The sequence below is a fragment of the Silurus aristotelis genome (assembly GCF_946808225.1).
Source record: "Silurus aristotelis genome assembly, chromosome: 4".
In the NCBI taxonomy this organism is placed as follows: domain Eukaryota; kingdom Metazoa; phylum Chordata; class Actinopteri; order Siluriformes; family Siluridae; genus Silurus; species Silurus aristotelis.
The window spans coordinates 1,059,680-1,075,694 of NC_139577.1; the positions used below are offsets into that span (position 1 = coordinate 1,059,680).

Here is a 16,015-nt window from a genome sequence, read left to right on the forward strand (position 1 = left end):
GGCAGGAACACTGGAAGGCTGTATTGCAGTGCAAGAGGACAATTTTGAAGGTGACAGTGTGTAAACTTAGATAAATAAAGTACTTTCTTGTAAACAGAGCTTGTTCTTGTAAAGCACGTTGTGTATAGCATGCATACGCTGTTCCCCAAAAAACATCCGTCGCATTCAAAAGTATTGTTCCTACTTGTGATATTTTTTCCTTCTTTTTGCACAGCTTGATTTTTTTTTTTTTACGCAAGTCTGTAGCCGGTTTTTCCGATGCCACATCAGTTTGTAACTCTACTGCTAAACAATTCAACTTCTATTATGCACACTTGTATTTTAGACTCCTGGCTCGACTGTCTGTGCCCCAAAAGTAAAGCAGACCACTTCTGTGTCCAACCACTTTGTTTTCAAATAGCAGCCATTGCAATTCGTCGGTGAGTCTTGATTGCTAGGAAGGTGAACGTTCAAGCTGGCAGTAGTTTTGCCGGCAAAAAACGTCAAGCCTATCGGATCCCCGAGGCGAACACAATGGACCCAATTAACCTGATATTTGTATCACCTGCGGAGGAGATTTGAGACTTAGTGGACTAGTCTGGCTGGAGGCTGCAACCCCATTTATTACTCATTTATACACAAAACTAACTGACTTCCACAGGATGATTAAATGTTTAAATGAGCATCCCATTGCATTCTAATCACTTTAGTATCTTTTGGACTCTGTACTCAATTTCCCTTTTATACAAATGTCAGAATTCGCCGTTCTTGCAGTTTTACTGAGGTGCTTCCTTTATTCCGGTTAAGCTGTAAAAACCTTTACATTTAAACCAGCACTGCAGGTTCCCTGAGAGAACTGGGAGGATGTGTGTACGTTTTTTTTTTTTTTACACTAATGGTCCTGCTGCATTGTGAGCGCTTTGCTTGAGGATGGTATAGAATAGCTTGAAGCCTTTTCTTACAACTGTGATGGAGCCAATTATCCCCTGAGCTATGAACTGCATGTAGCATGGAACAGTGCAGGTGAACAGCTTACCTCTGCAATACTAAGCAGCACTGGGCTTGTGAGTGTGTGTGTGTGTGTGTGTGTGTGTGTGTGTCATCCAGTAAAACAAATAATGCTAATACACACAGATGTAGTCAAAACATGTGCGTTGTCTCATAAAATAATTCACCACCATTGCCCTGAGGAAGGTTTTGCATATTTTGTACTTCAATAAGAGTATAAAATCACCCATAATAGAGGAACGCGTGTGTGTGTGTGTGTGTGTGTGTGTGTGTGTGTGTGTGTGTGTGTGTGTGTGTGTGTGTGTGTGTGTGTGTGTGCATGCATATTTCGGAATTGTCAAACCAGTATTTCTAGTGATCATTAGTATTTGTCATGCAACGTCACGTAATTAGCTCAATGGAGTTCATCTGTGTGCAATTAAGGTGTCAGAAATACACCTGTTTTCTGGAAGGCATCAGATGTGTACCTGAAAGAACCACCATTATGAAAGCCAATGAGCAAACTAAGCAATGATACGCGATTTATCATCCAACAGACCACATGGATCATTTTACACTCTGTGGAAAAAGTTAACATACCGTACCTGTAAAACGGTTACAGCTTTCGTATCGTCTCTTGGTAACCTTCTCACTTGGGAAGTTAAGGGTTAATTTTTTAAAAGTATTATTTAAAAAGCGTAATCATGGTGGAAAAAGTGGCTCTTAGGCCTCTGACAATTATACTGCTATATAAAGGATTTCGGAGGGTCTCATCACTGTTTTTTCCAGAGTGGTTCATCTTTCTGGTCACAAGTTCAGAAGTTTGAAAGTACATTCAAGGTGGAATCAAAGTTTTGAGACTGAAGGTGTAACTAGTGATATTCTGACCACATGTGTTACCACATCTGTGATTTCATCACGGACAGCAAGTTAGGACAAAAAAGGACAAGAGGCAGAGGCAGATGTAGAGGACAGGGGGGATGAGCCGCTGTGGCGCCCCCTAAGGGGAGACAAAGAAGATAAATCTGATGCCAAAGCTTGCAATGGTTTGAGTGACCACTGATAAACACATATTCAGGCAGTGGTCATTTACTGGTCTCGTTATATGTTATGGATTATTTTGTGTAGGTTCATTATATATAATCCTATTTAAACATTTAATTTTGTAACACGACAAAATGAAGGAAAAAACACTTGATATCATGAAGGATATATTAATTAAATGTTAATTTAGACATTCAGTATATCATCTCAGCTTAATAAATACATCACTGTTTGATATCTTAAATAACCCTATTAAGCAGGCCAAAGGTGACAGTGACATGAGAAGATACGAGGAATAAACTTTGTGCGGAACCAAAGGGACTCTCCCTCACCTGGGTGACACCAGATATAAATATAAGTGCAACCAGGATACATATAGTTTTAACATGAAGTGTGTATTGTTGAAGTTATAGTTGGTCAGTGATGGAGGCTTGAGTGCAAAAACTGTTTTTGGAAATTGCAGCTTTAAGGATTTAAGAGCAATTTCAATAGCATAAGCCATTGTAGCAAAACTGTTTGTATCAATTGCAGTCCGAAGCATCTTCATGGTTTCTGAGTGTTTACTATCTACAGGAATATCGTGCAGCTTTCACACTGAGTGTGTGGGAACATCTTCAGCAGCAGCAGCAGGTTATTTCCAACCAAGAACCACAGCAAGAAGTGCGTAGGGTTTCTACTCTTTTAAATGTCACCATATTTGTTGAAGATAAAATGAACAGCTCTTCACTCGCTTTCTCAACGATATGAGGGAAATATTTTTGCCAGTTTCTTGGACTCGGCTAATTTGAAGGTTACCATGTGTAGGTTTATTTTTTATATTTGCAAAACTTTATGAGAGATATATAGAACTGTATTTTATGACTTTTATGAAAACACTGCTAAATTTGGTGCACAGTGAGCCTCATTTCCAGACTCCTGTCATCCACATCTAATTTGCCTGTTCCTTCTATACACTATCAAACTTGAGCTTATGGAGTGATGCATGGCCCTTAACATCGCACTGGGGAATTTCTCCAAGGATTAAAGGTCAAGGGCAGGTTAAGAGGAATGGATAAAAGGTGACATTTGGTAGTAATTCTGTGCATTACTGTACACTGCTGAAATTATATAAAGAGTTTACAATTAATATTATGTATAGGAGTCCTGGGAAAATGGTGTACGCTGCTTTTCAGATACAAATAATCCTTTTCTAGGCGAGTTTTTATTGTCCTGGTAAATGAGTGATTGCATCAGGAAAGTGAGGCCTATGCTGTTTGTGGGATACGCAGATCTTTCGGGACTCCGTGTCAGATTATCCACAGCAGGAGGAGTAAAGCAGGAGTGTAGAGCATTAGAATCAATCATGTCGAAAGGGCGAAAGGAGCTGCATCAGGGGAGGATACGTGTCAGATTCTGGCAGGGGCATCAAATCCGGCAGCAGGAGAGCACATATTATGCAGCTTGACAGAAAATGTGTGAGAGAGAACAGATTGGATAGGAAAGCGTTTTTTTATTGAGTGAATGAGAGAGGTGTAGCTGTGACAGCATAACTTAGGTATGAAGGCACCTCAACAGAAAACCACGAGCGATCACGTGACGTGGCAAATGATCATAATCGCTCTTTTTGAAATTGAATGATAATTGATATCAGTGAAATCAGTGATCGAAACGAATCGGATAAAATGTGAATTGAAATGTTTTTGTAAAAGGAATTTGTTTGTCTTTATTTAAATAGTATTAAACTGTACTTTATTTCTTTTTACCAAGAAGAAAAAGTGAATAGTGTCATCACTGGGATTCATCACGTTAGGGATCTGCAACTAAATATTAAGTGTTATTTACTTTATCCTTCGATTCCAATATATTTGCCCTCCTATGCAAGACACTGGGTTGTCTGCCAGAAAAGGTGTCATGTTCTAAGTTTTTTACAAATTTATACCATGAAATTTTGGTCGATCATCACATTTTTCACCCACAAACAAAATTAATAAAAGTTGCCATTTGACCTTGCTGTGACCTTGACACTTTTGTTGGATTGATTGAAAAAATCTTCATCTGCTGGGTTGTAGGTTAAAAAAGCTGCGCAATGAAAATGGTGCACAATAAGAAGAAAAAATATTTTTTCACCAAATAGATTTAAACTCAAACCTGGTTTGAAGATGCAAGAAGTAGAAAGTACAGATATTTGTGTGAAAAATTTAATGAATGGAAGTAAAAAAAAAAAAAAAGTGAATCATACAGTAATCATTTAATAATAGTTTATATAAATATTATTATAGGAGCAGCCGATGGTCCATTAAAAAATATCTTGTGGTGTTTAATCTTGTGTGTGATCTTTCCATTGCCGAGCAACAATTTGTATTTTGTCTTGCAGAAGAAATCTAAAAGTCAGAGAACCTGCCCAAACAAGCATTTATGGTAACCTGCATACAATCTGAGCCAATGATGAATACATGGACAATGAGACTCTCACATGACTCACGAATGAAGCAACTCACTCAAAGAAAAGAAACCAGTTGTGGGACCTGAGTGTCATAATATACTTTCTAAGTGGACTAAAAAAGCTCTTCAGCGACCTGAGTAATGCCTTCTGTCACACAATACCGCCAACCTTTCATTATCCTACTGCAGGCGTAAGGCACAAAAGGAAGCAGTTTACATGCTCATAGCTTACGTTGTTTACCGGAGCATGAACATGTGCTTATTATCTCTCTTACACCAGTTCTCACTCACTGATGAATGAATTACTGAAACTTCTTTTACAAATAAAAAATACACTTTTTAGACCTCTTTTTTAACATTCTCATTCCACATATAGTCTCAATTTTCTGGTATATTGAGCTCCACTCTTCTGGGAAGATGTTTAGATTTTGTGGAGATTCATGCAGCCACAAGGGTGTTAGAAAAGTCAGGTAGTGATGTAGGTGAGTAGGTGAGGAGGCCCGGGTTTCAGGCAGCATTCAGCAGGAGATCTTCCACTCCATCCCATGGAAACCTTACCTTCATGGAGCTGGTTCTGTGCACAGGTTCTCCTAGTTCTAGTAAAAATATAACGTTAATGCATCCAACACATACATTTACAATTGTGTACTACCAACTTTGGTTCTTGAAGAATATATAAATATGGCTTAAAAAGACTTTTTGTATTTATTTTAGAATAACGTTATAGAAAAAAATGAAAACAGAAAAGACAAAAAAAAGTGTCATATTCTTGCTGGAAAAACAAACAAAAAAAAAACCAGGTCATTCAGTTTAGTTGCTTATCTGGACCTTTGAACTGAAGGATTTGTGTGTAAGCCGACCTCATTTTAGTCCAATTCCATACTAGAAGTATCACAACTAGATATACACAGGAAGGTTTACTAGATCTTCACAACCTGACACTATTACAGGCCTCAGATTGAGAAACTCAGGTGAGGATGTTTCAGTGATGATATTGTTTAGTGTTTTTGTCTCCTTAATTATGCGTTTAGTCCAAACTGCAACCGCATTCTCATCGTGTCACAACCTGCCACAACCTCACCACCGGAGAGTTCACTGAGTGTGAGCTGCATGTGTATTTAACTTCACACATTTACTTCTCAAAGCGTCACATGGCCATTTATAGAGTCTCAACCTGAAACATTTTTGACTTAAAAAAGTCTCACACAATTTAAAAACTAAAAATATCACACAATTCTGTTTTACAGCTTGAATTTTTACACTGCAGTAGTTATGAACATAAACCAATTTAAAAGTCAGGACATTTTCTTCCTGTCTCTATTCGTATTATTTCCTGTCTACGTCCTTGTTTTTCCTGCTCCCGGCCCTGAGCCCTGCCTCGTCCACACCCACTGCCTACCGTTTCTACCTGTATCGAGGTTGATCAGATTACAGTGTACCGTTCGTACATGAGTCTATGCTCCTGCTTTTTGCTTTTTTTTGCGAGTTTCTGCTTGTCAGTGCACATCATAACTACAAGGTTCAGAGTTTTATCAGAAAAAGTTGATATAAATAGATTTAATAATAAAACCTGTGCACTAGAAATTGATCTGTTTTTCTTATACATGTAGGAGGAAGAATGGGAGAAAGCGAGGAGAATGGGAGGGGGGTAGTGGGGGAAAAAAGATAAAGAAGGAAGGAGACGTAGAGGTGTGGCTAAAAGACGCTCGAACAGGTCTGTTGCCTTTGGCCAGGGAGAGTGTTTCAGTTCTTTTTTTTTTACTTTTTTTTTTCTTTTTTATGAATCCCCACCCATTCTTGTTCTCAACACTTTTCAAGTTGTGACATCTCCAGGTTCTTTTTTTTTTCTTCTTCTTTCCTCTGTCACCTCTCTGTTAGGAATGGATAGACATGCATTACCAACCCTCCAGATGATTTAGCTGTAACTGACAGTTTCAAGTAAGTCACAAAAGTAATCCTTTTTGGGTAAATTGTGTATTTTTTCTTTCTACAGATAATCAACTTTCTTGTCAATAAGAAACAAGAATTAACAAGAATTCATAGAATTTGTGTTTTTTTTTTATCTGCTACCACTATTTATCTATTGTTTACATCTTCTGACCCTGACAGTAGAAGTACTGCATGGGGACAGGACTGACTAAACGAGTCATTTTTGTCGTTTTATAGTAAAAGAATTGAACTGGAATGAATGAGTTTATTATATTTAATAAGCCAACTCTTAACCCCTTTGACCTATTCCACGTGTTGTCCAGTTTTCTGGACAAGAAGTCAATTGTGCACTATTATAGTTCTATGTAAAGATGTTCGTCTGTATTTGTTCGTTTGAAATGATCAGAGACATTATTAAGAAAATTTGTACGTTATTGTTGATTCAGTTTGACAAATTTTACAATTTACGTATGTTTTTTGTCTGTCGATCATGTTTGCTTGCTGACGAATACCTGATATTGTGTTAAGAATGTTAACTTTTAGAATTTGAGGAGTAAGAAACAATTTCTCGATGCCAGGAAAACTCTTTATACATTACAGAAAATGCAGAGTGTAATAATATTAGACTGTGGGCGCTGAACAGCTGGTCTTGTTTGTAGCGTCTAATCAGTGTTGGAATAATTTACATAGTTTGAACAGAGAGTGAAGAAAGCAGAGTCGACTGTCTGGAAGATGTTGATGGTATTTGGTTCTGGGGAGTGTGTGCTAGCTGCTTATTGTGGCTTGTTTCGACTGCAGTATTTTTTTAATCTCTTGTATTCAGTGTTCTATAAACCACCTTTTCTAGAACCAGCTTGCTGAGCAAGTTTTCCATGTGTGCTGTGGCCATGGGGCAATAACAATCTTTAGCAGCTGCCTTTTGTTTTGTTTTTTTTCTGTTGTATTTCCTGTGAAATTCACACCATCCCACTATTTTCCATGATGATGAAGTAGACGTTAGAATAAAGAGTCATCGCTGACATTTTACATGATGTAAGACAGAACATGAACACTGGATGCTTGGGAGGTTTAAAACAAAACACCTCCATAAAACAAGCTTATGTAAAACTGTATGCTTTCTTTCTTTAGGTGGTTGAAGCTCTGCCATTTTAAGAACAGATGATCCGAGGACCAAGCATTATGGAATCCAATCTGTCGATGCTCTCATCCTTGAAAGAGGAATCCAGCCCTGAGGATTTCATCCTGCCTCATTATAAGGAAGCATATCGGTTAGCTATCGACTGTCTGGTCAATGGTGGCAAACAAGTATACCAGGAGTTCATCCAAGCCGAGAAGGTCGTAAACTTCCTTTCCGAGGATGAGATTGAATTTATACGGCAGAACACAGTACAGCTACCTGTCAATGAAGACGAAGAGGATTTGGATGATCCCAGGAACGAGGAGGCCTCCACGGGGACGTACTGGCCCACTCATTCCGAGGCTCCTGCTCCAGACTTGGATCTCGGTTGGCCGGAGGTCATGCTTAACAGACTCCAGACCAACATAGACCTGCTTTATCATCCACCCAGGTTAAACAGCCCCACCATCAAGGAAGTACTGAGAAAAAGTATCCAGGATGCTAGACAGGTAAGAGAAGCATGATGCAGATGTACAGTTAACCCACCTCAAACCTCTGTCTTTGTTTTTGAAGAACATTTGATTTAGAAAAACATACATTTTATAGGGACAGGACAGTATTAAATAATATGGCCTGAAACATCTGAAACATAAATAAGGTAGGTTAATTTTTTCTTCAGTCTTTGCATACAAAACAAGGGCACCAGGTTGCACATGGTTTTTCCAAAGAACGTGCTTATAAACATTTACATTCAGGGCACGAATTTATAAAAATGCTTTTAGGTCTGAAACAATGACTGCATCGTAAACATCGCAGCCTTCATTAATATTTGCATTTATTTGCAAAAATGTATTTGATTGAATCCCAAAGATTTGCTATAAAACACAGATTGTTTTTGAAACCAGTCCAACTTGTTAAAAAATTACAACCACAGCCATTGGAAATGTTTGTAGAGCAGCTTTGGGGTAGAATGATTCCTGCCCCAAAGACCATCTATTATTATTATTATTATTATTAGCCACCAGAGCAACTACAGTGAACGCATTGTTAGCTGCTTTACTATTTAATTTGACATTTTTGCCTTTTAAAAAGCATCTCAAGAAGTGTGACGTGATGTTAATATTTTGTCAAAGACTGACACTGATTTTTCAAAAAGAGTTAATTCAACAGAATCGAATATTTAAATGATTCAGAAAGACGCAGACTTGACGCTGCAGCACTTGTTTCCAAAACATTAGCAAAAAAAAGATAATGGTTTGTGAAACGTACTGTTTGAGAGCTGAATCGTTAAGGTTGCTGGATTGAGATTGATTTGCCTGACAAGACCTTCATGGCGTGTCTACTCTTGTTTTAATAAAATGCACCATGCAGACATGCGAACGTGGTGCCATGCTACTATTATCTGAGATTGATCAACAACGGCAACAACAAAAATAAAAAATTAGTTTCGCATGTGGATTTTAAACATCCAATTCATCCCAAAGGTGTTCAGAAGGTTTGGAGCTCTATAGAAGGAGATCTTCCACTCCAACTCATGGAAAGCAGATCTTTATGGAGCTGGATTTGTGCACATTGTGTCATGCTGGAACAGGGTTTAGTCTTCTAGTGAAGGCTAAATTTTATGCTACAGAATCCAACGATCCAACAATTCTGTGCCTCCAACTCAGTGTTAGAGGTTGGGGGAAGAACCACATATCGCTGAAAAGGTCATGTGTCCAAATATCTTCTTGCCTCCTGGTGTATTTGAGGATTTCAACACCTTGTGTGCGATAATAGGCAAAAGAAAACAAAGATGGATTCTATTGCGTAAGTGCACTAAAGATGCATAAGAACAAACAGCAGCATGCGTCTTTCCGACCGCCAAAATGTTGTGTTGTTAAACAACCCGAATTATGTTCAAGATCTCTGTTTGCCTTGTAAGACAAGAGTCAACACATCACACTACACCTGACCTGTCTTATCGCTGCAAACATTTACATACCAGCACTAGCCAGTCTGAATAGCTTTTATTATATATTACATTATTTATTTATCACCCCGTTAAAAAGTTTCACCTACTTGGGTCAGACCAAAAAAAAGTGATTAAGCTAGAAATAGTTCACCGGTCCACACCCTTTCCTGAGCTCTCTGGGTGTGACAGAAGAACCCTGCTTGACAACATATGCATACATTTTTTTACTTTCTTTTTTTTGCGGCCGTGCTATCGGTGAATTTTTTTTTTTTTTTTTGTGGAACAACGTTTGTTTCACATCAGTTAATGGGTAAAGATTAAGAGGTAGCGATTCAGTAGAAATGTAGTGATAGATGCAGGAGATGTTCTGATAAAGAGCACACCTGGAGAGAAAATTCCTTTCCCATGGCTTTAACTGAAGCCCTACAGGGATAAAACAAGAGAATGCATTCATTGTATCCATGCAATAAATAGCTTATAATGGCTGACATTATGAAGTCTCCTCATTTCACCCCACTGACAGTAAGTCAATGTGCTTCCACGACGTTTTTTTACAGAGACAGATTGTGCTCTCGTTATACTCTGGTCTTGTTACATCATTTTCGGTGGAGGCAGACGTCCACTCCACAAATCAATCTGGTGCATTCGGCCATAACTCCGCGTCACAAATGAGGAAATTGAGCGAAGAGTTAAATCGGATTCCCACTCACACCATTGCTGTTGTAATAAGCTGCTCTTCTGTGAAGATGTTCCACTAGATCATGTGGAGATTTGTGAAGACTCATTTAGCTACATGTGTGTTAGTAAAAGCAGGTACTGATGTAGGTGAGAAAGTGAGGAGGTCTGGGAGCAGTTCACATTCATCTCAAAGGTGTTCAATATGGTTGAAGCTCCAAAACATGGAAAGCAGATCTTCATGAAGCTGGTTCTGTGTGTTGTCATGCTGGAACATGTTTGGGTCTCCTAGTTCAAGTAAAGAGAAAATTCAAAGCTAGCGCATCCAAAGACAATTTTGTGTCCTAAATGTTGTGGTAAACATTTTGGGAAGAACCACATGTAGCTGGAAACATACGATTTCCCAAAAAGTCCACATAAAGAGCAATTAAATCAATGTGATTTGCTTGTTTTTTGTTTCTGCCGATTGCATGTTCAAAAGAATATCGTTCCTTGTCCCGAAATATAGATGTTCTATAAATATTCCATTATTTCATTGCTAGTCATGCACAAAAAAAAAACCACATGCTAATACACCATATACTTAGCATCATTGCTTCATGCACTTCAGGTGCAGCACAAACCTTCTGTAGTGCTGTAGAGAAATACACTTCAGGGCCCGGGAAATCACGACCTCACAAAAAGCTTAAATCAACTCTTTTGCATGTAAGCTGTGGGTGATTTGTACCCTGTGGTGCACAGAAGTGGTCAATCATATGTAGGGGTGAACATGATGTGCGTGATCGGCTGCAATTGTCGGCAGTTTCAGTATTTACCACTCTGAGGTGGATTTTTTTTTGTTCACACCACCCTAATTTGATTTGCAAATATTTTTTTTTATTAAAGAATGACACATTTGATCGTTTGGTAATGATGTTTAATGAGTAAATACAATAGTTAATTTTAACCCTTTATCACATTTATAAATAATATAATGTATAAATTAATACAATTAATATAGAAATATTCACCGTTCAAATGAATTGTTCAGAATTAAGGTATATAAGATGTGTTCTAACATGTACATAACATAATAATAATATTTTTTATAACCGACAACCAAAAAACCTGATAAAAATAACTTTTTCTTTAATGCACTTTCTTTGCACTACTTTCCGAAGATATGCAATACCACAGGGTGTGGTGCTGTACAGCTCTGGCGTCCTGACGCATTACTAACAAATCAACTTGTACCTGTTGTAGCTTGAATACAGTAAAGCTGGAATTCCAGAAGATATAAAATCAGATTAAAATCTACATGGAATTTTTTGCTCTTCATATCTACATATTACTTCTCACCATTGCCATCCTGACTGTAAGAACACATCCGGTATTACTGCCTGGCAGATTCACGATGCTTCTACTGGGATCATTGGAAATCATTTCATTCTTCTTATTAAAATGTTTGAGTCGTTTTCCAGGCCATTAATGATGAACAGATTAAACGGGGCAGCACTAAGGAGTCGCACTGCATGTCCAGTAATTGGGCATTTTATGATATATTTTCATCCGCTTTGTTCTCGTTCAGGTCGTTGCAATCGCCATGGATGTGTTTACTGACGTCGACATTTTTAAAGAAGTGGTCGACGCATCTATCCGAGGTGTTCCCGTGTATATTCTTATGGATCACGCTCATTTCAGAAGCTTTCTGACAATGACTGCTAGCCTTGACATCCAAATTCAGAAACTCAGGGTGAGTGACCCTTCTTTCCTTCCTTCCTTTTTGTTTTTCACACCACACTTTGGAGAATGGAATCCCAAAACATCAACATTTCTGACATTCTCAGATCATCCCATATGACATAGGAGGTCAACATTTCCCCCCCCATTCTGATGTTTGATAAACTGTAATTCTTGACCTGTACCTGCGTGATGGCTTTTTACAAATTCTTCCTTTCACCTTTGTCTGTAGAACATGAGGGTGCGCACAGTGCAAGGTCAGGAGTATGTTTGCAAATCAGGAGCCAAATTCCATGGTGCCATGGGACAGAAATTTCTTTTAATCGATTGCCAAAAAGTGTTTTTTGGATCATACAGGTAAGTATATAAAAAAAAGCCCAGAAAATTACAGTTTTTCTTTAATGTTGTCATTAACACTTATTTAAATGTTAACAGTCTGTAGCAAATTGTGAAAGTTTTTAGAATATTAGTTAAATCAAGTGGATGTACAGGTGTTTCCTAAGTTGACATGAGCAGTTCCTGGAAGCCACGAACACCAGCAGGAAAAGTCAAGAAAATACAGCTGCAAAAAAAAAGGAACAAATTAAGTGTCAATTTCCAGTGTATTTATTTCTAATTATCTAGTGTAGTTATGTGAGATAATATACACGTTTACTCCAAAATGTTATCGTCTTGAGATCTCACTTTTATTAGACAGTATTTTGGTTTGATGTTTGCATTCATTCATTTTCACTGCCTTTCACAGTCTCATGTGGTCCTGTGAAAAGATCCACCTGAATATGGTTCAAGTCATAACAGGCGGGTTAGTGGAGTCTTACGACGAGGAGTTCCGGACCCTTTACGCCCGTTCCAACGTTCCAGTTGAGTTCCAGTTACAGGACGTCTATCTTGACAGACGGCTGAATGGGAAACTTGAGAATTTCCTTGGCCACCCGATCAGACAATTTGAAAGGAAGGATCATTTGAGGCATACACTTGACTCTGTGTATCGACAAACCTGTGAAAGACAAGCAGGCTTCAGGAGCACGATGGAAGATCTACCAATCCCACACCATAGCAGATTTCTTCAAGATACACTGGAGTACAACAAGCGACATAGCTATGCCGGGGAGCGACGTGAGCCTTCACTCATCAATCAGCAGCCTCGGTACGGCACCAGCAACTGGAATGTAGCAGAAGATGTTAGACGCTATGGTGGGAACCAATCTACTGTTATGGAGAACCCGTATGAAACCGCCAGATTGAACTTCATAAACAGGGGTGCTAATGTGCGCCAGTCCTACCACGGCCATGATAAACAGGTTCTCTCAATGCAGCAGAACTTGCCAAGTTTGGCAAATACCTCCAAATCTTTTCTACGCACATGGAGGATAGAATCCTACCTCAAAAACAGTGAGGCACCTATTGGAGAATCGTATGATTATCTTGACCAATACGACATGGAGAACAAACCTGTTCCTGCATTGCCTTCACGTCTGAGGTCATCGCTAGTCTTTAGGTCTGTTATCCCAGAGGATCCTGAACCCAGCAGCTACACAAGCGATTCGTTGTCGTCTGCATGGCGTGAGGATCAGTTTGGAATACAGCCCAGTGCACAGTACTATTCCTCAACGCAATGGAACCAAACAGATTTAATGGACAATCGAGGCCACCCTGATGATTTTATGTTAACGAGACGGAGTACCCAGGGCCCAGACCACTCAGGAAGGGGCTTCAACTCAGGAAGAGATATTCTCTATGCCAGTCTTGGCAGAGCCAAAAATCGATTTAAGGTTAAAGAGCCTGAACTCCCACAAGACAACTTGTACAAAAGGCACAGTGTAGCAGACCCCAGGCATGGCACATATAACAGTAACCTCAAAGAAACCTCCAGCCACTTGTATGGACATTCAGTAAGAAGTCAAACAGACAAGAACCCAGTAGTTGATCATTCCAAAAGTGCAGCGTATCCGCAAAGCCTCAAAGAGGACCAGCGGTCTATCTCACACTACGACGTCAAAAAGGCTGAAAACGATGAGCAGCGCTCTATCTGGCAAGAACCTCCTTCGAGAACCGTCTCTGCGACTGTACTAGAGGTGGAAGACAATAACCAGAATAAATCTAACGCAATATCATCGCCACGCTTCTTTAAAAACAGCACCAAGAAAATCAAATCACTCCTGAACATTCCAGAGAAGCGCGACAGCTCACCGAAAAGAAAGCACAATTCTAGTCTTAAAACAGGTGGCAGCTCTGACACCATTATTTCCGAGGACAATGGACATAAACCATCGCAGGATGTGAGACAACAGAGCCCCACAGCCGTTTCCATGAAATCCACCGACAGCGGCATGTTCAAAAGGACAAATGGAAGGATCTATGGAATTGAGAATCCTGCTGCTGTCTTTACCGGAGAACCATCCGCCCCTCGTTTTAACTTAGAGGAGCTCCACAGCGATGGGCCCATGAGAGCATCAGATCGGCTGTATTCCAACAGTCAGGACAATAAAAGAAATGTGGTTCAGGGGACCGCCAGTCAGTTGCAGCAAAGGCCGATTGGAGTGAATCGAGTGTACAGTCGTTTTGAACCTCTTTGTTCCTTCGAGATGAAACAAACCTCTTCAGGACTGGGTACTGCTGATTCCACAGAGAGACACAGAAGCTCCATCTATACCAGAGGCAGTACTTTACAAGACCAGAGCAACCATATAGCTCAGCAAAGGCATAGCAATGAGAATAAATTGGGGCGTTTTATACAGAGGAAATTTGGAAATTTAATAAACAAGAATAAATAACTCAAGCTGTTTGTGTGTATACGGTGGCACAGGGAAATGGGAAATTTTGGAATCCTGGGAAATCAGAGATTGTTTGGAACCGGTGTGAGCTTGTTTATAAACCATTAGTGTTAGTTCTAATGGAGCGGTGGAGTGGTGCACAACGAGCGCTTGCTGTTAAAGCTTTTATAAGAACGGTGATAGTGTGAAAAAAAACAGGTTCAACTTTAAAACAGAGGGCTGAACGGTCTGCACACCGGAGGATATCGAGGCTGTTCGAGCTGCCGGTCGACATCACGCATGACGCCCTGCCCGGTAATGATATGGAAATTCCTATTACGCATTGCTCATCATTCTTACGAAAGGTTTTACAGTGAACGTTAGTCATGCGCCAATCCACTGCTCCATTATAATTAACGATAAGGGATTTAAAACGAGCTCACACCGGTTCGAAATAAACGCCGACACCCCACCAGAGTCACCAACTCCTAGTTCCAAAAATGTTCCTGCACCGCCCTGCACCACCCTGCACCACCCTGTATCAGGAACAAGCTTTTTTTAATTGGCACTTCAGACGTCATTTGAAGCATGGAGAGGAAAAACCCTCTGATCTGTCTGCTACATTATTGCTTGGGGGGAAAAAATCCTGATAACTTGAAAAAGAAAATAGCTATACATCAAATTCTCATTGGTATAATTAAAAATGTGTGCAATATATTAATTAGACTATTAGTGTTGCTGCATTGGGATTAAAACTTGCATCGTGTGCACCATATGATTTTGCACTGCCCTTTGGTTTTGGGTGATTCTTAGGTACATCCCTCAAGAGAATCCAGAACCCAGTATTTATATCATGGCAAATGAATTTATGCCAATGCACAATATTACTTCTCAATGGAATGAAACCCGGTAAGAATGTTATTGAGTGTGTTTTTATTTTGTTTGTATTAAACACAACACATGTACAGGTTCAGGACACGTACATTCAGGAAACTATTGATATTTACTTCGAGCACATCTGTTGATTTTAATGTTTTTACCTGCATTGTTTACATTTTTAATTAAAGGTGTTATTTTTAAGCATAACGTTTTTCCTACCATGTGAAAGTTTATGTTGTGTGTGAGTGTGTGTGTGTGTGTTGGGGGGAGGGTATATACATATACTATACATATACTAAATTGCCCAAAAGTTTGTGGACACCTGGTCATAAGGTATGTAAGCATCGCATTCCACATTTAGTCCCAATTTGCGTTTATAATTCCCTCCACTCTTCTAGGAAGATTTTTGTGGACATTTATGTTCATCATCCACAATGCTGTTAGTAAAGTTCATGTGCTGATGTAGGTGAGAAGGTGAGGAGACCTGGGGTGCAGTCAGTGTTCACATTCATGGGTGTTCAGTAGGGTTGAGATCAGAGCTCTGTAGCAGGACATCTTTCA

General features: G+C 39.3%; 1 protein-coding gene across 1 annotated transcript; it reads left to right on the forward strand.

Annotated features, from left to right (window-relative positions):
- Positions 1 to 6,122: 6,122 nt before the first annotated feature.
- fam83b (family with sequence similarity 83 member B) lies at positions 6,123 to 15,661 on the forward strand. Its single transcript, XM_083539598.1, has 5 exons — positions 6,123 to 6,369; positions 7,489 to 7,986; positions 11,671 to 11,835; positions 12,055 to 12,179; positions 12,568 to 15,661. Exons 2-5 carry the CDS (start codon positions 7,519 to 7,521, stop codon positions 14,594 to 14,596), a joined length of 2,787 nt encoding a protein of 928 aa, XP_083395724.1. The 5' UTR covers positions 6,123 to 6,369; positions 7,489 to 7,518; the 3' UTR covers positions 14,597 to 15,661.
- Positions 15,662 to 16,015: the final 354 nt, after the last annotated feature.